Source organism: Neofelis nebulosa, chromosome 1, assembly GCF_028018385.1.
Source record: "Neofelis nebulosa isolate mNeoNeb1 chromosome 1, mNeoNeb1.pri, whole genome shotgun sequence".
NCBI lineage: Eukaryota > Metazoa > Chordata > Mammalia > Carnivora > Felidae > Neofelis > Neofelis nebulosa.
Genome location: NC_080782.1, coordinates 93183496 through 93205677, shown reverse-complemented (window position 1 = coordinate 93205677; position 22182 = coordinate 93183496). Strand labels below are relative to the sequence as shown.

At 36.8% G+C, this 22182-nt stretch overlaps 1 protein-coding gene across 5 annotated transcripts in view; it reads left to right on the top strand.

Moving 5' to 3' along the window:
* The window catches only part of VCAN (versican), a 120212-nt gene extending 100638 nt beyond the window's left edge, over nucleotides 1–19574 (top strand). For 4 of the 5 annotated variants that reach the window (XM_058727896.1, XM_058727867.1, XM_058727887.1 and 1 more), the window contains 3 exons: nucleotides 1958–2102; nucleotides 7785–7967; nucleotides 8113–9602. In XM_058727896.1, coding sequence (XP_058583879.1) covers nucleotides 1958–2102; nucleotides 7785–7967; nucleotides 8113–8240 — 456 coding nt within the window. In that variant the 3' untranslated portion in view covers nucleotides 8241–9602. Of the gene's footprint in view, nucleotides 1–1957; nucleotides 2103–7784; nucleotides 7968–8112; nucleotides 9603–17892 lie in introns of those variants that run through there. The other variant, XM_058727877.1, reaches the window with a different exon arrangement.
* Nucleotides 19575–22182: the final 2608 nt, after the last annotated feature.

The window sequence follows — 22182 nt, the reverse complement described above, 5'->3', positions numbered from 1 at the left end:
TTCTCAAGTTGAGCCAGAAAGATACTGAACCAACTTGTCCCATATCACATTCTAGTTATCAGGAGACCCAAGGCTAGGAAATTGCTCTCTTAATTATAGTCTGAAGTTTATAATTTTTCAACAGACATAGGGACTGTGTTTTTCATACAATTATTGATGATGGAGACCACATTTTAAGGTAAGAAGAAATTGAATGTAAGCCCAAGAGCCCTGAGTGCTTAACATCTCAAAGTCCAAGTTTCTCCAAATCCTACTGGATTCTTGTAAGAGATAATGCATACCAAGTACCTAGGAGAGGGCTTCATCCATTATAGGTGCTGAATAAATGACAGGTGTTATTCTGATGGAAAGCAAAAGATAATTCTGGTTATAGTTCATTGCCCAGACTGGGAAATCAAAAGATACCATCTACAGATACAGTTATAAAGATAACCAATAGAGGGGCGTCTGGGTGTCTCAGTCATTTAAGCGTCTGACTTCGACTTAGGTCATCATCTCATGGTTCTCTAGTTGGAGCCCCGTGTTGGGCTGTGTGCTGACAGCTCAGAGCCTGAAGACTGCTTCAGATTCTGTCTCTCCTTCTCTCTGCCGCTCTCGCACGCGTGCTCTGTCTCTCCCTGTCTCTCAAAAAATAAACATTAAAAATAATTTTTTTAATTAAAAAAGAAGAAAATCAATAGAAAAACATAAAAGAAAAACAAATATATTTTTATAGTAAGATATATATGACTTTTTATTATTTTTTAATGTTTATTTATTTATTTTTGAGAGTGAGAGATAGCACAAGAGGGGAAGGGGCAGAGAGACACAGAATATGAAGCAGAGCCCCATGAGGAGCTCAAACCCACTAACCATGAGATCATGACCCGAGCCAAAGTCAGACACTTAAATGACTGAGCCACCCAGATGCTTAAATGACTGAGCCACTCAGACGCTCCTAGCAAGATATATTTTTAACAGTTTGTCTTTTGTATCAATATGCTTAACTGTGGTCAGTGTTCCAATTGAGAGAAAACAACTTCCAGATTTATACTGTAAAGCAAAACTTAACTTATAGTGCATACAAGAATCACATCTAAAGCAGAATTATTCAGGGGTCACCTAGGTGGCTCTATCGGTTAAGCTTCTGACTCTTGATTTTGGCTCAGGTCATGATCTCATGGTTTGTAGGAATGAGCTGTGCATCAGACTCCACACTGTTAGTGTGCAGCCTACTTGAGATTCTCTCACTGCCTCTCTGTCTCTGTCTCTGTCTCTCTCTAAATAAATAAAAATAAATGAAAAAGAAGAACTTTAATAAAAAAATAAAACAAAATTACTAAGGAAGGTTGAATATGAAATGATGGAAACATGTATATTGGGTAAGTATAAAAAATAAATTAGCAAATGTCTCAATTTTTCTTAACCAAATAAATGAATTTAGATAAAACCAATCACATTAAATAAGGCAAGAAAACATACTTTATAGTGGCAAAGAGGTAAAAGAAAAAATACAAATTTTATTATACTGTCATTATAATTACATAAAATTACATGTGCCCATAAGGGCTGGGAGAAAACATGACAGAGTGATGAGATTATGGGGTTTTTTTCTCTGCTTCCACTCCCATTAATATTGTTACACTTAATAATAATAACATGATCAAATTTCTTAAGTCAAGCATTCATTACATATTTAGAAATGTAGGATATCTAGAACAAAATTTCTCAGACGTATCTCATTGCCAAAGGAAAAAAAAAATACACGTTTGCTGAAGAGAGACTTTGAAATACGTATATTTTCCACTCAGAGTGTAAAAGCTTTTTTCTTTATCATTAAAATAATTTCAGTTAGATAGTTCAACAAAAACTGTTGAGTCATTCTAATTCCATTGCAATGTAATGGCTCTGTTGCTCTTATCATTTGCTACTTTTCGACTATCAAGTAGTTAATTCTGTTCTTTCTCCATTTTTACAGCAATATGAGAACTGGAGGCCCAACCAGCCAGACAGCTTCTTTTCTGCTGGAGAAGATTGTGTTGTAATCATTTGGCATGAGAACGGCCAGTGGAATGATGTTCCCTGCAATTATCATCTCACCTATACCTGCAAGAAAGGAACAGGTAATGATCAATTAATAACGCATACCTAATCTGCATTTCAATTATCAAGCAAATTCAAGATGAATAAACTTCATTATTTTAAGACACAAACTGGATGTCATATATGGCATCTCTTGCTGCTTATGGAATATTTCACTCCTCCAATACATTTGCAAAATTCATTTTCAGTAATGTCTTTACCTTAGATTTCAGATGCTTAAGATAACAATGTCATATTCGTATTGCAAAAAACTACCTGGCAGTATCTTTAAGAAAAACAAAGTACCAGCCCAACAGTCTGTCCACCTGTTTATTCTGATGAGGAGAACTTACAAAAAAAAAAAAAAAAAAAAAAAAGTCAACATCTAAGAATCGGGTTATATCATAAAATAATCTGGATTTTTTTACTCTGGTAGAAAAATAAGAACTGGTACCATTTGGTCCATGTTGGAACGTGTCAGTGGTTTGAAGTTCTGGGGCTTAAAAACCATTGCCCTCCCTCACTAGGGATGTTCCCTTATTTTATAGGCATTTGAAGTTTATAATCATTTCTGTAGGAGCTCATTATGTGTTTATAAACAATAGAACAAAAACAGCGTCACTCTTGTTGAATACCTTCAACGTCTGCTAAAATAAAAACATTTGTGATGTAAGCTCTGTAGCAAGCATTGCTTAGTCAACATTAAACAGATAAAATTAGGAACACTGATTTTAGAAAGTGTTTATTGTTGACCAATATGTTTGAATTTCTGAGGCACACTGTACAGACGTCCTCCTTTAAAAAAACAGGAATTCCATAAAAATTTTTTAACCTTTCACAATTGATAATGGTGTTAGAATATGAAAATTTAGCCTCTAGACCTAGAATTTTTCATCAAGTAAGAGTACAATTGCAAAATATAAAATTCATTGGATTCATTTGTCTTTGGATATAAAAGTAGTAAACTAAAAATACACACTCTGCAGATATTTTAGGAACAACTTAAACCCCGATACTAAGAAATTCTATCAGAAGAAAGAAAACACTGAGATACACAGAGCTCAGATGAAACTCAGCTGTCAGCCCTGTCACTCTCTCTGCTATTGTCTTATCTAAAGTCGAATTTATTCTGACTATCCTTTCTGTCTGAGCAGCTTCCCTGGCTTTGTGCATTACTTCAGCACTTCTGCCATGGGTCTCGTGAAAATAGCAAATCAGGTATTTGCTCTTTTCCCTGTTTCTAGTGTAAGAAGTCTTTAATGAACTGTTTGTCTTTCTCTGAATGTCATGTTTGCCTTCGTAAGTCTCCAAATGTTCCTTGGAGTCATGCCTTTCCCTTTGTGATCCAAGCATTCTTGTATGCCCCATGTTATTTTTTCCTAAAGCAGGGTTTCTCAACAGCAGCACTGTTAATATTTTGGCCCAGGTAATGCTTAGTTGTGGGGGCTGTCCTGTGCATTGCAAATGTGTAGCAGTGTTCTTGCCCTCCATGCAATGAATGCCTGGAACGTTCTTCTCCACACCCCCATCCTCCTCCTTTGTTTTGTAATAACCATCAGCGTCACTAGACCATGCCACCTATCCCTGGGGAGGGAGGGAGAGGGAGAAAACTGCCCCAGTTTGAGGACCACTGCCCTATAGCTACACAGGCTTTACAAAAACAGCATCCTGGTTTACATTTCCAGATGGGGAAAGAGATTTGTAAGACGTTAGTTCTACTCGATTAAGGGAGAAAACCAAACCAAACAGAAAGATTCCTGTATTTTGTCACTCTTTTGTCTGATTTTTATTCATATAGACTTAACTCTTTGTTAATCAAATACTCTGGGGAATTTTATAAATGTCTATAGACTTTTATAAAAGACTCATTTCTCCTTTCACATGTTTTAGACATCCTTAAACATACAGACCTAAATAATTATACTTTTAATTAAATATGTGTGAAGAGGATTATAATATGTGTATATAAAAGCCATTATTTCCAATTTTACTGAGAGTTAACTGACATACATCACTGTATAAGTTTAAGGCATATAGCATGATGGTTTGATTTACATAAATTGTGAAAATGATTGCGACAGTAGGTTCAGCTAACATTCATCTTCTCACATAGATAAAAGAAAAAGAAAAGAAAGAAAAAAGAATAAAGGGAAAACATTTTTTTTTCTTGTGATGAGAACTATTACAATTTACTGTCAACTTTCCTGTATATCATACAGCATTGTTAGCCATAGTCATTGTGTTACATTACATCCTATTACTTATGTATCTTAAAGCTGGAAGTTCGTACATTTTGACCACTTTCTATAAGTCTGTTTGTTTTTTTGTTTTAGATTCCACATATTTAGAGTTAGATTTTAGATTTGCTTTAGATTCCACATGTAAGTATTTGTCTTTCTCTGTCTGAATTCCTTTACTTTGTATAACGCCCTAAAGGCCCATTCGTGTTGTCTCCAATGGTAGGATTTTCTCATTTTTTATGGCTGAATAATATTCCATTATATGTATGTATATATACCCACAACTTCTTTATCTGTTCATCCATTGATGGACACTCAGTTGTTTCCATGTCTTGGCCATTGTAAATAATACTGCAGTGAACATGAGGGTGCAGATATCTTTTTGAATTAGTGTTTTTGTTACCTGTGGATATATTCCCAGAAGCAGAATTACTGGATATATGGCAGTTCTATTTTAATTTTTTTTTTTTTTATAAATTTTTTTTTTTCAACGTTTTTTATTTATTTTTGGGACAGAGAGAGACAAAGCATGAACGGGGCAGGGGCAGAGAGAGAGGGAGACACAGAATCGGAAACAGGCTCCAGGCTCCGAGCCATCAGCCCAGAGCCTGACGCGGGGCTCGAACTCACGGACCGCGAGATCGTGACCTGGCTGAAGTCGGACGCTTAACCGACTGCGCCACCCAGGCGCCCCTATTTTAATTTTTTAAGGATCCCTCAAACTTCCCTGCTACTTTTCTAGTAGCTTTACTAATTTACAATCCTGCAGTGGTTCCCCTTTCTCCACATCCTCACCAGTATTTATCTCTTGTTTTTTTTTTTTTTTTTTTTTTTTTTTGATGATGGCCTTTCCAATAGGCGTGAGGTGATACGTCATTGTGATTTTAATTTGCATTTCCCTAATGACTACTGATCTTGAACATCTTTTCATGTACCTCTTGGCCTTTGTGTATATTCATTGAAGAAAGTCTTTTTGGACCCTTTGCCCATTTTTTTAATTGGGTTATTTGGAGTTGCCGCTGCCCTTCTGGTCTGAGGGGCTGGAAGACACTGTCTGCAACAGATGAGGCTATGACTCAGCACCTTGCCTGGGTGTGAGCAAACCAAGCTCTAGAGCTGGCAAATCTCCTCATTTGAGGATCTGAATCAGGTAGATATGTTCCCTGGTCAGAGTGCACTTCTGACTTGGCTCTGCAGATAAGCAATGCTGCTGGCTGGGATTACTACTTAGGCACTGCAGGTATGAATTTGGTCTACGAAGATTCATGTGCTGGTTGTTTCAGACCCCTCCCCCTCTTTGGAGTCAGGTTCCCGTGGCTGAGTCCCAAAGATTCCCCTGTAATACCCGTGGTGCAACATCAGAGTAGGGCTCCCGCAAAGCATCCCACAATGCTGGGGAAGCTGGTTTTCTTCCTGGCGTTCTTTTTTCCAACTGGAAGAACCTGAGGCTCAGAGAACACCTCTTCACATGATGCTGCACACTCCTGGTGGAGGAGCAAAGTGGTCAATGTTTAGCCATTCTCTTATCCTGCTAATGGAGTCTGTCTTCCTCTCTGGGCTGCAGGGGAGTGCTTTAGCCTCCCCTCCATGTTCAAGGATTCTCTTAGTAGTGTCTTGTTCTTGAATAGATGCTAGTTGTTCTTGGAATCATCACTTTTTAGAGAACACCTCAGTGCATACTATCCACACATCTTTGGATCATTTTGCAGATTCCTTACAGTCCCATCTGTTTACTTCCCAATTCCAACCATAGATAGTGACTTCATTCTCTTATTTTCCTCTTTAGTATTATCACATATGCTCATATTTGTAAACAACAAATTGTTTAGTTTTGCACATTTTTGAACTTCAAGTGGAATCATATTGTATGTATTCTGTGACTTGCTTTTTTTGTTCAGCGTTATTTGTGAGATTTATCCATGTTGATACATTGAGCTGTATTTCTTCATTTTGCTGCTTATAGTATTTTATGTATAACTAACTATGTAACAAAATATTTACCAGTTCTCCTGTCAGTAGACATTTAGGTTATATTGAGTGTTTTTGCTATTATAGACAACATTTCTATAAATATTCTTCAATTTGTTCCAGGTAGACCTCTGTGAGTTTCCATAGGGTATTTTTCCAGGAGTGACATTGCTGAGTCATAGGATTTATGTGCCATCAAATTTATTACAAAATGCCAAATTATTTTCCAAACTAGTTTTCCAATTTGCACCTTCCACCAGGAATATGTGAGAGGTCCTGTTACCCCACATCTTCTTTAACATTTGATATTATTGGACTTTGAGATTTTTGCCAATCTGGTGGGTATAAAATGTTATCTCTTGTGATTTAATTTGTGTTTACTTGGATACTTTTCCCTGAATATCATTTCATATACTTATATGGCATTCACTTGTAGCTCTTTTGTAAAGGTTCTATTCATGTTTGTTCCTTATTTTTAAAAATTGATTGCTTCTCTTTTTTATATTGATTCATAGGAGTCATTTTTATATCCTGTTTTGTAATCCCTTGGCAATTTTATCTGTTGCAAATATCTTCTCCCGGTTTGTAGACTGTTTTTACTCCTACCCTGTGGTATTTATTGATGAACAGAATTCTTCCTTTTGTTGCATTTTTCTTTATGGTTCAAAACTTTCTGTGTCTTAAGAAATCTTTACCTACCCTAAAGTCAGAAAGATAGCCTACACTGTTTTCTAAATGTTTTAAGGTTTTTGCTTTTTATATTTTTGTATTTAAACCATCCAAAATTAATTTCCCATGTATTCCCTGAGGTAGGGAATGAAGTTCATTTTTATCCATATGAATACCCAATGTCCAAGTGAAAAAAACTACCTTTTCTCCACTGTTCTGCCATGTTGCTTCTGTCAAGTATCGAGCCTATATGTGTGGATCCATTTCTGGTCTATTTGCCTGTCCTTCCCAATACCGTACTCATTGAATTATTTTAGCCATATTATAAGTCCTCATCTATAAATAGCTTTGAAAGAAATCTGTATATTGACAATGACAACTTTTAATTTGTCAGCATACCACAGAATCAAGTGTAAGTGAATTATATAATTGATAGTTTTTAACCTTAACCTCACAAACCCATTAGTTTTCGAACTGAAGGCATATAATAAATAAAAACTTTAAGATACTGATGGAGACAACACCAATAAGCCACATGTTGGCATGAGACAGGTGCTTTTTAATTTGGAAGTGGCCCTTCCAGATGGGTAGATGAATATATGATCATTTAGCCTAGTGGTTCCTTACTAAAACACAGTGAAAGGTGATATAATCTGAGATTGAAACTAGGCACAGAGTCTCAGTATTTAGCTTTTGCTCTTGAAAAATTTCAATTCTTCAATTCTAAATGATTGCCTTTGCTGAAGGTGCTTGATTGGGTACTGTAAAAAAGGAAAGAAAGAAAAAGATTCATACTAATAGAAATATTTAGATTATTTGACAATAACCCAATTTACTTTTCTTCAGTTGCTTGCGGCCAGCCCCCTGTTGTAGAAAATGCCAAGACCTTTGGAAAGATGAAACCTCGTTATGAAATCAACTCCCTGATTAGATATCACTGCAAAGATGGTTTCATTCAACGCCACCTTCCAACTATCCGTTGCCTAGGAAATGGAAGATGGGCTATGCCTAAAATTACCTGCATGAACCGTAAGTGGTACTTTAGAAAGAATGGACAACCGTGCTCTAACAGCTACTAGACACCCTCATTTTACAGCTACGGTATTGGTAGTTTAGGGTATGGAGCAAGTAATATTGTTGTGTTTTCTTTCTTTCTTTCTTTCCTTCCATGTAGCATCTGCATACCAAAGGACTTACTCTAAGAAATACTTTAAAAATTCCTCATCAGCAAAGGACAATTCAATAAATACATCAAAACATGATCACCGTTGGAGCCGGAGGTGGCAGGAGTCCAGGCGCTGACCCCCCAAATGGCGAACATGTGTTTTCATCATTGCAGCCAAAGTCCTAACTTCCTGTGCCTTTCCTATCACCTCGAGAAGTATTATCAGTTGGTTTGGATTTTTGGACCACCGTCCAGTCATTTGGGGTTGCTGCGCTCCCAAAACATTTTAAATGAAAGTATTGACATTCAATAAGAAGGCTAACAACATGAAAGAAAATGAGGGCAGAAAGTAACCGTTTCCAGCCTATCTAATTTCTTTAGTTTTCTATTCGCCTCCAGTGCAGACCATTTTATAGTGTATACCAGCATACTGTACTATTTAAAAAGCTCAATTTCAGCACCAATGGCAATGTAAATAAGATGATTTAATGTTGATTTTAATCCTGTATATAAAATAAAAAAGTCACACTGAGTTTGGGCATATTTAATGATGATTATGGAGCCTCAGAGGTCTTTAATCATTGGTTCGGCTGCTTTTTGTAGTTTGTTTAGGCTGGAAATGGTTTCATTTGCCCTTTGTCAGCAAGACCGAGGACGGCTTTTCCTAGACAACTAACAAACACAAGGTCTTATAGGTCACTGCACCACGTCAGCCTGAAGTGCAGTTTGCTTCCAAGTGGTGCTGAAGCCTGGCTAATAGGATCCTGACAGAACTAGGGACTGCACCGTGGAACTCCTCTTTGCTGCATTCCTTTCTCTTCACTTACACGAAAGGCCTGAATGGAGGACTTTTCTGGGACCAAGAGCATTTTTTAGGGGTCAAAGTGCTAATTATTAACTCAACCAGGTCTCCTTTTTAATGGCTTTCATAACACTAACTTACAAGGTTACAGATCAACACATTTCAAATGGATACAGACCTAAGGGTTATGGAGGGGGGGTGGGGATTGTTAAAACAACAACACGCATTCAAAGAAAGAAATTTTGTATATATAACCATTTTAATCTTTTATAAAGTTTTGAATGTTCATGTATGAATGCTGCAGCTGTGAAGCATACATAAATAAATGAAGTAAGCCATACTGATTTAATTTATTGGATGTTATTTTCCCCCAAACCTGAAAATTGACATTAGTGTGCTAGTTATTTTTCAGTGTTAGCCTTTATGCTTCCCTCACACAGTTTGGGGCCATATAATCTAGGTATTTTGTCCCTGATTAAATAATGTGATGGATAGAATGCATCCAGTGTTTATTATGAAAAGAGTGGAAAATGTATAGCTTTCAGCAAATGGTGTTTGCCCATTCTAAGCAAGGAGCTACAGAGAGAGTGTGGGTATTTCTTCCTATTAGGTGGAGTGTACATGTTGACATTTCTCCCTGTTTCTTCCCACTGTGTTTTCTCCCCTTTATTTGAATAAAGTGACTGCTGAAGATGAATTTGAATCATTATCCACTTAATTTAATGTTTAAAGAAAAACCTGTAGTGGAAAGAAAGCATTTAGGAGTCATTCCCTAATTTCAGTTAGAACAACCTTGAGGAGAATAGACAACAAATAAAATGCAAAACGAGCAGACCCAACATGGATTCTTGTTCGCGAAACCTCCTTTGGCTCAGAAGGAACAACAGTAGCTACCATCATTCTCTGTGGCTTTAAGTAAGTTCCTTGGTTGTCACACTAAGTGTGATCCACCTTTAGGTGTTCCAGAGCACAGAATGACAGTGTCGACCTATTAGGTTTTAATTTTCCTCTTTCTTTGCAATGCACACAATACGTTCCTGTATTTATATTATAATATGTATAGTGTAAAATGTGAATGACTGTTGTTGTTGTTTTTTCTTTCTTTCTTTCTTTTTTTTTTTTGTGAATGAAAATCTAAAATCTTTGTAACTTTTTATACCTGCTTTTGTTTCACCAAAGAAACCTAAAATCCTTCTTTTACTATATTGTGACTGGTCTGGTTATTTACAACTTTAAATGCACCAACATTTTTACACCCTAGTTCCATCACAAAGTTCAAGCTGCTGGCTTGGATGAACTGATTTTGTGGCTAGCAGAGAAGTGATTATATATGTACCTGTGAAAATTCAGATAGTAATGCTGATAGTGTTTACATCTACACAGTTACCCATTAATCTCAAATGTGAAAGATGCATTCAATAGGAAAAGTGATAGCTCATGTTTACAGAATGCTTCCTATGAACCAGGCCAAGTGCATCATCTCCCAGCAGCCTGTGAGAGCAGTGCTGTTACTGACTGATGAATGAGGGATAGGCCATAGAGAACTCAAGTCCTTTGTCCAAAGTCCCATAATTAATTTGTAGTGAATGCAGGTCATTTCCAGAGTCTGCATGATATTCTCAAGAAAAAGGTAAAATATTATGTTCCAATTATTATATGTTTAGGAGGTTAAATTACTGGCTAGAAGATCCTATCTAAAAAGTGATCAGAAGATTTCAAAAGCATCAAGTTTCTATCCACACAGACATCCATCCATTTCTTCATTTTTCATTCATTCACTATTAAGTCATTACTATGTGTCAGGCACTGTCCTGGGCCCTGGAGACTCAGCAGTGAATGAACTAGACAGATCTCTGCCCACATAAAGCTTTTTATGCAGGGTACATCCCATGGGGATTATTTTAGAGCTTTGTTCTATTCGATAAATTTATGGATAATTTGGAATAACAAATCCATGATATGTTCTGCAGTTGTAGCAAAGATATCAGGAAGGACAAAGGTGAGTTCAAAATTATTTTGAGGTCTCTTTCTTGGAATGTCAAAAATATATGGGAATTGGGCATGAATAGAATCTCTTCTCCTTGCTGATCTTGTCCTTATAATGTGCAATGCAGTCTGTCATATCTTTTACCCAGAACTTTAAACAGAAATTACCCTGGAGAGTAGATATGATTTGCATTACTTGTGCATGTACACCCTTATTAGATGTTTATAAGCCCATCGGGTATATTTTTATTGATCTAGGTGCAAATAATGGGGTCTGTAGGATGTTCAATTACCCAGAATATTTGGATGGAAGTTTGAGGATATTTGTACCACTCAAAGTCAGCTAGAGGTGGTTTTCTGTTTCTAAAGTCTAGGTTACATATCAGGAGGAAGAATATGCCCCTACCTCTGGGGGCTATTAAGAATAGGTAATCTTCCAGAGTAGCTGAAATGGAAAAGAAGTAAGAGATTATATAGGGAGGGATATATCATTTTAATGTGATACAAAGTAGACCTTTTCTGATCTTAAGTGAATTTTCAATACAGTACAGGAAATAGGAACTGGGTTAGCCTTGAGCTAATGTCCAAAAGCCATATATCATGTAAAATAAAGTTATGGAGTTTGGAAATAGAAAAACAAATGTAATAGGTTCTGAGTAGATTTTATGCATAACCTGACCATGAATGTCTCCCAAGAAAATGATCTAAACAGGGTATATATTTTAGAAGAAGGCAAATATGTCATTATCAAGTGGCTAAAGACTCAACGATGTCAATGTTTTGTAATGTGTTTCTTTTTTGTGTTTCCTAATATAAATGCAATGAAATCATTTTTGAAGAGAAATGCCCACAGCAATGTTTTATGCTGATATTTGTACTTCTTTCTTTCTTTCTTTGTTTCTTTCTTTCTTTCTTATGCTGCAATTTCCATTTGCTAAACAAAACAGAATTCACCAAAATGATTCTGTTCTAAAACAAGTCTGGGGCACCTGGGTGGCTCAGTCTGTTGGGCTTCTAAAATCGGCTCAGGTCATGATCTCACAGTTCATGGGTTCAAGCCCCACGTCAGGCTCTGTGCTGACAGCTCAGAGCCTGGAGCCTGCTTCAGATTCTGTGTCTCCCTCTCTCTGCCCCTCCCCTGCTTATACTCTGTCTCAAAAATAAATAAACATTAAAAAAATTGTAAAACAAGTCTAAATAGAAAGTTGTTAAAGGTTGTTGAGTGAGTCACTCAAGATTGTATAATCTTTTTTCCCATTATCACTCATTTCTGTATGTTTGGATCCCAGCTGGACAAGAAAGAGCAAATGCCAAACAAGAACAGAAATGGGTTTTGTTGAGGTGTTTACAGAACAAGCAAAGCTTGTGCTTTCGTTAAAATTTAAGGCAGAGTTCTGTCTAAGCCTATCACATGATCCCTGCTGAAGATTAAAGTTTACTGCCTTAAAGCAGGAAATCTTAAATGATTTTTGATAGTGTTTACTCTAAAATAAAAATTTAAAACTTACATACCCATCACATTTTAAGTTGTCAACAAAAACATTTTCATCATAAAGACAAATAGTCATAAAGGATGTTATATTTGGCATATTTTAAATATTGCCATTCTAAAATAAACAAGTAACATTACTCTTTTAAATATATTTAGTGGAATCTAAATACCATAGTGGTTTCATACCTATGATTATCCATTTAAAACATGCTTGAAGATTGCTTTTAACAATCAGGCATTTTATATTTTTATTTTCTTGTTTTTGGACTTGTTTTCTTATTTCAGTTTCCCCCTTGGAATTTTATCCAAATATATATTTATGTGCTTGGTAATCTTCTACTGACTTAGCTATCAAACATATATACATCAAAATTTATATTTAAAAGTTAATTAATTTTTCTTGTGAACATAAAGGTATAAAAGTTTAAAATCTTCTCTTGTATTATCATTATAATTTTCTTATATACAATTGATCAAAACAATATTATGCTCTTACAAAACTTAAAAGATAATTATACAAGTTGTAGAATTTTATTAGAAATATATCTCAATGAGATGATCAGAGCTGTTTTTCCCAGTTCACATTTCTGTGAGTAAATATTCTTAAAAATTAGAATGTGCCATGGCTTAGCATCAATTCTATTCCTATTTTATTTTTTATAGATTTAAACATTGAGAAACTTGTTGTCATAGAAGGAAATGATAGAAATCATAATTTTATTATGCAATGCTACTCACTATTTTTTTACCTCTTTCTGAATTATATGCCAAAAATCGCATTGTGGTCTATCAAAATTATTTTCAATTGCCCTTCAGCTGACATCTCAATGAAGTCTTTCTTTTTCTTTCCTTTTTTTTTTTTTTTTTTTTTAGCGTTTATTTATTTTTGAGAGAGAGATAAAGACAGAGCATGAGTTGGGGGATGTCAGAGAGAGAGAGGGAGACACAGAATCAGAAGCAGGCTCCAGGCTATGAGCTATCAGCACAGAGCCTGACATGGGGCTTGATCCCATGGACCACGAGATCATGACCTGAGTGGAAGTTGGATGCTTAACCAACTGAGCCACCCAGGTGCTTGTCTTATTTATTATTTTTTTTTGTAAGCACCAGACTTAAACATGATTTGATTTATACATTATCATCAGAATAATTTATTCTGATTTGACCTTCTGTTTGCTCATAGTTTTTACATTCCGTGGAAATGCATCCTGAGACTCAAGATGGATTAGAATTGAGTTTGATGTGGTGGTTGTTTTCTATAATGTGGGAAAAAGTAAATTGTCTGAAGCCTTTGATTCTCAAAGCTTGTCCCTGAAACACCTTTAGCACCACATAAAAACTTTTAAGAAATGCAAATCCTCAGGCCCTGCCCTACTGAATTAGAAATTTTGGTAATGGGGAGAGCAACGTAGGATTTCACAAGCACACCAGATGATTCTGATCCATTCTAAAATTTATGAGAACAGATCAAGGAGATGCAAAAGTAGACCCAGCAGCCTCCACCACAGACACCTTCTTAGGCAGATGAATTTTAGGAAAGAGGCCAAATCATAATTCAAGTTCTGGAAATTGCTTCCCTTTATGTGCCCATGTACCCTTTGGGAAGTCTTGGGGTAAGCAACCCTGGTTTGGAGACTACTGCTTTAAGATACACAGTCCTTCAAGTACTTGAAGATTTTTAGTACATTATTTATCCATATTTATGAGCATATATGTCTTACCAGTCTGGTGATGATTACTATGCAAACTTTGAATGGACCTCTGGTTTTACAAGAAAAAGTGAGACAACCTTTCTCTGAAGAAAAAGAAAAAAAAAAAAAACCTGAATAAAGCAGCATAATTTAAAACATTCATTCCTTAAAGGATAGACCTAAAACAAAACCTGAAAGGCAGGAATTAAAAACTACATTATTCAATGAATCATTCTGATGGCAGATTTAAAAACTGAGAAATAGAAGCAAAGAAGATATATTGTAACTTCTCAGCAACAGTCACTCATGAAAAGGAAATTCAGATTCATTGGGGAGCCCTAAAAGAGGCATACGTGGGACAATCATTGGGATTGAATTGATCTCTGAATAACTCCAGTTCCTAAATCAGATCACCCCTCCCCTGCCCTTTAGCAAAATTGAACCCACCAGTCATTCAATAATACGTAGTAAGCCCTTCCCATGTTCCACGCAGTATGCTAGGTATTGGGAACAAGACAGGTCAAGTCTCTGTCCTTCATAGACCTTACAGTCATGGGAAAGATTACCAATAGCATTAAAACAGGAAGAGGTCTGATTCCTCAAAATGCTGTTGCCAAAGCCTCCATTCATGGCCATCTCTTTGCTCTGCCCTCCATCTTTACCTGATTCTACTCATAACCACGATCTTAACTACTTCCTACATTATGGTAAATTCCATACCTCTTTCTTTTGTGTGATGGGTATGTATCCAGTTGGCTGGATTTTGTAGGTACAGTAATGTCCACATGTCCCAAATTGAACCAGTGTCCACACCTCCCACTAACCATCTGCACATTGTTGTTGTTTTAAACTAGGAGTCTAAGAGTCACTCTGCACTCATAATCTAATGCTCATATTCACACAAGGATTGAGTTCTATTAATGTTACCTCTGAAAGTTTCTCACATCCATCACCTCTTTTCCCCAACTGTCCTCAATACCTCATATATTATTGTCTCTAGATAAATTTATTTCAAAATCATCTTTTAAACTATGATATTCTTTCAAGTATGCAAATAAGAGCTTGGCATTCTCCAGCTCAAAATTCTTCAGAACCTATGACCAACAAAATAAAATCAAATTTTATATGCATAGAAAAATGCTTTGGGAAAACAAAACAAAACAAAACAAAACACCCTGTTCTAGGTATTATGTGCTTAAGAAGAATGGAAAAATTGATATTTATCTTAAGTAAATCAATCATTAAATTTAAGTTTTATTTTTTTTATTACATCAGTTTTGCCCCCTGTTTAGTCTCTGATAAAAAGTCAGATTTCCCTTGTACTAGTTGTGCACAGGGCAGGAATGGAAGACTAAAAATGCTATCTGACTTAGTGGGACATAGGTTTGCCCCTCCAGATACACTCTCCACCCTTCTCTTCCTGCTTTGTGCCCTATGAAATTGACTATACACATTGCTCCCATTGGGTTCAGCCATGAGGAGCAGTGTTAGGAGATCAGAGGGAAACAGAAGGGTGACCTCAGTGTGTGTTTCCTCTTGGCTTCTTCTAAACCCTGTAGGATTGCCATAGGCTGCCTCTATTCCTACAATAAAGTCACTAGCTTCTATCAGGCTCCATCTCCACATCCCTTCTCTGCCTCCTTGTTCCCAGCTGTTCTCTCATCTTGACCCGTCAGGACTAGAGGAGTAAGACCTCCCCACTATTATTGGCCCAGGGGTATTGCCCTATAAATTGTGATTTCTTTAAGCTGCCCACCTTTAGAAATAGTCCCTTTATTCAACTGTCTATAACTTATCCAATTTGATTGTGTCATCTGTTTCCTACTGGATTTCTGACTGACAGAGTGTTTTAGATGTATCTCTTTAGGGAAATTATGTAAGTGACCCAGTTCACAGCAATCATAGGATGGGCATGCTACATTACAGTCTGGAAACCTATATGATGGTTTCTTTGGGTTTCTTCGGTAGCATCTCATTAGATGCTTTTATGAGATTATAGCTTTAGTTCTTTCCTTAGAACCACTAAACACTAACCACGTGATTGTCGCAACTGCCAGTCGTTTTTGTGCCTCAGCTGTGCATAAAAATTGCCACACGGCAATTGATTGGTCCTGAGGTTGTATTCTCTGCCTTAAATTTCCAAAATGCAGACTGATACTCCTCAGCTTGAAATCACAATCAGGTATGGTTTTCAATGCTTGTCTTATAGTTGGGAGTGAAGAATAGAATAGGAGTCACATTATCAATGTGCATAACAATTTTCTCTGAGACTACACCCCAGTATTTTTGAAGCCTTATGGCCATATATGGGGAAAGTGGAAAGAGTAGGGAAGGGAGGTTATTTTAAAGCTGCCAGCCCATTTTATTTCTTGGATAAAGGCACACTTTTATCTTTCAGTGAAGACTATTTTCCCCCTTTGATTTAGGAGGACCCATTCCAGTGGGTCTTTGAGTTCTAGGAGTTCAGGACAAGCTCCTACTTTGGAATGAATTGGTAAAAAGGAGGAGCTGAGCTGCTCTGCATTAAAAAAAATGATGTTATTTTCTTCTTCTGTAAAATGTTCTATTTTTAGAGCAAACTTTTACATTAAGAAATATTCTGTTTATTTTCTCTGGGGTACTGTTTCCAAGGAGTGGAAAATTATTGGCAGAAGGGCTTCCTCTGTTGAAGAGGGAAGTTGTTTTCAGCAATCTGGTGGCAGATGTACTGAAATTAAGGGAACCTGTAGTAGAGATCGGTGGAGGAGCCTATAAACAATGGAAGTAGTCCAATAAAGTACACAGTTTGGTTTCTTGACTATGTGAGAATTCTTTACGTGTTCTCAAGTCTTCAGGATAGTTTTGTTAAGGCTTAAGGGACCTTTTCAGAAGCAAAGGATGGACCTTATCCTCACTGGGGAGGGATGGGGAAAGATCAGCTGTAGTCCTAGTTGGTCACATAAAGATAGTGTGATGTGCTCTAGCGCCATATGCTTGGTACCAGACTTGCTGGGGGCACAGTGACACACAGAGTAGATTTATGAAACAGGCCAGTGTGCCAGGAATGTTTGGAGAAAGGATTCTGCTAAAATGTATATAGATATAGATGATATAGATATAGATATAGATGATATAGATATAGATATAGGTATAGATATAGATATAGATTTTTTTTCAAGTACCATGTGGTCTTAGGAATATTGTATTAGCACCAAAAGGAAGTGCAATTTTTTAAAACTAAGCTTAGGAGCATCTATTTTACATAGGCTTTCTTATAAGTAGTATTTTCAATGCTTACTTTTGGCAATACTTCGGACTTTTGAGTCTTTTCTCATTCAAATATGACATAAATTAACAGATACTTTTATTTTGTATAAGGGTATGTAAGGCAAAAGTGTAATTTGGGAATTTAAAAATGAACATCAGAAGCAAGGTAAAAAGGTAATCCAGCAAAATTTCTGAAGAATGAGGGTAAGACAACAATATCATGGTTTTGTAAAAGGATTTAGGAAAGAAAGACTATTTGCTGAGATTTTAGAGGTTGTACTACTTTAGGTAGGGCCAAAACATGTCATTAACAAGTAGGCATTGGAATCTGGTGAGGCCCTGATGATGAAAGATAGAAAGAAGAAAAATTATTAATTATAGCATTTAGCATCCACAGTTAGGGAAAAGAAAAATACTATCAAGCATTTGGACTAAAAAGAGAAGACAATTGCCCTGAAAAAACAAGCTATAGTTGAAGCTCACTAGCAATGGGACAAATAGTTGCTTGGGAGTTTCTGGTTGTGTAAGGACAAAAAAAATTTGGAGTGATTTTTTTTTTTAATTAAAAGCAGGTTTGAAAACACAAAAATAACAGTCCTATCCATCTGCAAAGGAGGAGATTCAGGATAGAGACTAGACCAAAGGATGACAGATGCTGAAGTAACAGAAGGAATGGGCTGGAAATTACATCTGGGCTGCAAAGAGCCTGGGCAATGAACATGCATGGAATCATTACCAGAATCCTAACTCTCTCCAGCAGACACCATGAGGTATTTGTTAAAATATGTCTTTGCTCTTTTATTGTTAATTTACTACCTATGTAATCAGTGCTCATTGTAAATGTGTTGGAAAAATACAGAAAAACATAAATAACAAAGAAAGCGTTCAAGAGAATATTTGCTTGAGGTTACTATTTTTAATGCACATGGCCCCAAAGAGTGTTCAATAACTAACTGCAGAAGGTACTATTTATTGGGTGCCACTCACTCTCCTAAGTGTATTTCCATCTGTTTCTTCTCACAAGAACATGAGGGCAGGGGCTTTCTTTTCTGTCTTGATCATCACTATGTTTCAAACACCTGCAATAGTGTCTGGCATGCAGCGGGCACTCAATAAATATTTGTTAAATGAATGATTAACCACCTCCCTCAATATTCACATCAATTTTACTGTCATTCCTACTTACTGATGGAGAAACAGAGGCACAGGGAGGTTACAGTGACAGTCCCAAGTCACTTAGCGCATGAGCTAGGATGTACACCCAGAAAGTCTGACTCTGGAGCTCATTAATACACTTGGTTTTTACTCCTTAGGTAGAGGGGGAGCCTGTAGAAATTAAGGTCAGTAGGATGATGTTAGTAACACCATACTGAAACTAAGACAGAAGCCCCTTACCTCCTTGCCACAGGTGCCATCAAAGACTTAAGTTTTATTCACTGAGCAGTTCTATTAACCAGCAGCTTCAGAAGCTGAGGACAAGAAAAAATTTTTTTTTAAAGAAAAGAAAAAAAGAAAAGAAAAGAAAGAAGAAAGAAAGAAAGAAAGAAAGAAAGAAAAATGTGAAGTTGTTTGTCTCTGTCTCTCAATATTCTGCTCCAGAAATATGCCATCCACAGTTGTCTGCCACCTAAGGTAGTAGCTGAATGGTTTAGGAGGTGAGAATTATACCAACTACTGGGATTTCTAGAATATCACACAAGTGAATGCTTAGAAAGATACAGGTGCAATTTATGTTTACATATGCCTACGTTGTCAGAGTGAATATTAGTGTTATTTTATGCTGGTTGTCAGTACATTGTGACTTTAACTCTTGCCTATTTAACCGAGGTAAAGATTTGCCATTAGAACAGAACCAGAAGTTGCTTTCCAGGAAGATCTGGGCAAATCTCTATACAGCCATTTAATTTGATCCAAGATCTCAAGAAAGTATTGCAGGAAATTTGTAAATACAGCCCACATCACAGTAGTGAATTACTGTTATACTTTTACCATGCAGCCTGAGAATGTTGGTGTAAGTATGTGAATATGTGAATTTTTTAAGTAAAAACAGAGATTAAAAAAATCCAACCTTTTTCTTTCAAAGAAAATTTAGCAAAAATAATTATGAAAATGATGTGCTCCAAGTTTTCATAACCTTTAGAAATTTCTTTAGGTTTAGACTATAAATGTAAAAGCACAAATTGATTCATTTATGGACTATTTTTTTTTCATGCATTCAATAAATATTTTTTGAGCAGGAACTATACCCCAGGAACTATTCTATTTCAGTTCTTCAATTCATTTCAGACTTTATTACAACAACAGAACAAGGTACTTCTGGTTTTCAGTAGTTGCTCCTGAAAAGTTTGGAAGTTTTCAACTTCCCAGAAATGATTTGAGAACATCCTACACCTATACTGACATAGTAAAAATATATATTGTCTCCTTCAGGATTAAAGATATTTTGGAACAAAACAAAATTTTGCTGGGAACTAGAAATAGCCTGTGAGTCCAGAATGAAATCAAATATTTGAGGGGAGGAAGGAAGATTTGTATTCAAGCAACAAGTAGTGTGTAATAATTTTGTGGTAAATAAGGACCTTCTTGAAAACACTGCCTCAAAGGTTTCTTTTAAAGTCATGTCTTCTGCCATCTTGCAAGTAGATTTACAAAGTACTGACACGGTTCCAAATAACGTTTTGGCCCAACTTTCTGTACTTATGTCTGCCGGTTCCTTGCTTGGGAGTTGGAAAGCATGTACTTATGATCCAAGCGGGTGAGAAAAATCCCTTGTGTAGCCGGAATACCCCCGAAAGATCCTAAGTTAATTCTGCAGAGGGTGCATTGGGGGGTTGTCAGACCACAGGCAATAGTGGCAGAAAGCAGACGTGGGTGAAATCAGCACGTGTAGATCTTGGCCCCCAACATCTCCATCCATTATGTAAGGGGCTTCTTGAGCCTCGTTTCCTATGAGGTTCAGTTTGCTCCCTTAACATACCTGGCTCCTACCAGGACCTAAACTTATGTTTAGGATATGATGGTGTCTGATGCCCCAGGAAGGGATAATTCTTGGAAATCAAGAATTTTCATTTCACTGAAAACTAAAGGGAAAGGTATTTTTCCTTTTTGTTCCTGGTGAGGCAGTGAGAAGGCAGAGACCTACCCATCTAAGTCTACCACTGAAGCTGAAGGAACTATTTTTATGAGAGACTCTGAAACCAAGGTTTATGCAGTGCTGTTGCTTTAGGCTAAAAGGGACAGAATGTGACCTATAAGTAGGTGGAGAAGGGTGGGGCAAATTAAGTGCCTCTGACACAGTGTGGGCTTCAGGAAATACACCATGGCATTACTGGGAATGTCCAGATACCACCCCCCTACCAAACAACAACAACAACAACAACAACGACAAAACAGAAGCTGCTTTAGGAGCTGGGGATACTGTGAGGCCCTTCGAGTATAGACAGAGTCAAGCGTTGGACTACTTTAGCTATTTCAGCCATTGTAATTCACTTTGAGGCTGTCCTAGTGAAAAGGCGATAGATGAGGCCCAAAGCATTTAGCTGTAATAGAACCCTTCTTACAATGAGAGCTTTTGTTCCAAAATGACAAAACTAGAACTCTCTCTTGAAAAAGGAGAACCAGGAGCTCCCTGCTCGGCCTCCCAGGCATGTGTCATTTTTACAGCTCCTCAAAACGCTTCCAGTTTGCAGCCAACATCGAGAACCATTGTCTTAGAGAAATTAGTGCTTCTGGATCTTTAATGCGCCTACTGATCACCTGGGGATTTAGTTAAAATGCAGATTCTGCTTCGGGATGTCTGGGATAGGTATGAGATTCTGCATGTCTCACAAACTCCCAGGTGGTGCTGATGTTGCTGGAAGGTAAAGCACACTTTGAATAGCAAGATCTTGGAGTGCTGGTTCTCATCGTTTCATGCATATCATGATCTTCTGGAGTGTCTATTAAAACACAGATTATTTGTGCCCCACTCTTAGCTTCTGATCCAGTAGGTCTAGTGCAGTTCTGATAATTTGCGTTTCTTTCTAATAAGTTTGCAGGCAATGTAGCTCGGGACACGATCATGGAGGACAGTGGTTCTCAAACCTGCCCAAACCTGGCACACTTATAAAGCATACTCAGGCTAGGCACCTCCCCGCTGTCTAGCCTTCCCACCTCCCCATACTCTGTTCTTACAGAATCTGATCTAAACCCTCCTGGCCGATCCTATTGCTCAGTAAGTCTTGAGAACCATCGATAAAAGGCCTCATAGGTCACATGAGGACTTCAGATGTTATTTGAAATATAATATGATGTACTAGACCTGATGAAATCCTGACAACTAAACTATACCTTTATCTAGATGGGTGAATAAATAATCCCTATGAGGCAGCTACCGTCTTCATTATTATCTCTTTTATTACAAGTGAAGGAGACTCAAGTTAGCCAGACAACTTGTTAATTTCTGCAGAGAAATATATTAAAAGGTACACAAATTGGTTAGTTTTGAAATCTACTCATGCCAAAGTGGCTATATATTTTTGCTCCCACTTTCTATTAACTTGAGTCTGTTTCATTATGGGTTATGTGGCAGAAGCTAATTACTGGGAGCCTGTAATTTGAAGTGACAGGTAATTGAAACGTGGGTTCTCTATGAATGTCACTGTAATGCATAATACATTATTAAATACTAATTATTTGAAACACAAATGAGGCCAATTGAAGTCAGCCCCAGCAGTTAGTGGTTAAAAATAAAATTGAGACTACAGATAATTAACATGGGTCCAAAAAAGCTCATTTCAAGTTAGCCTGAAAAAATTATTTTTTGTCATTTGGTATTAATTATGGCACGATAATATGTCTATTTTCATTTATTTTAAATTAAC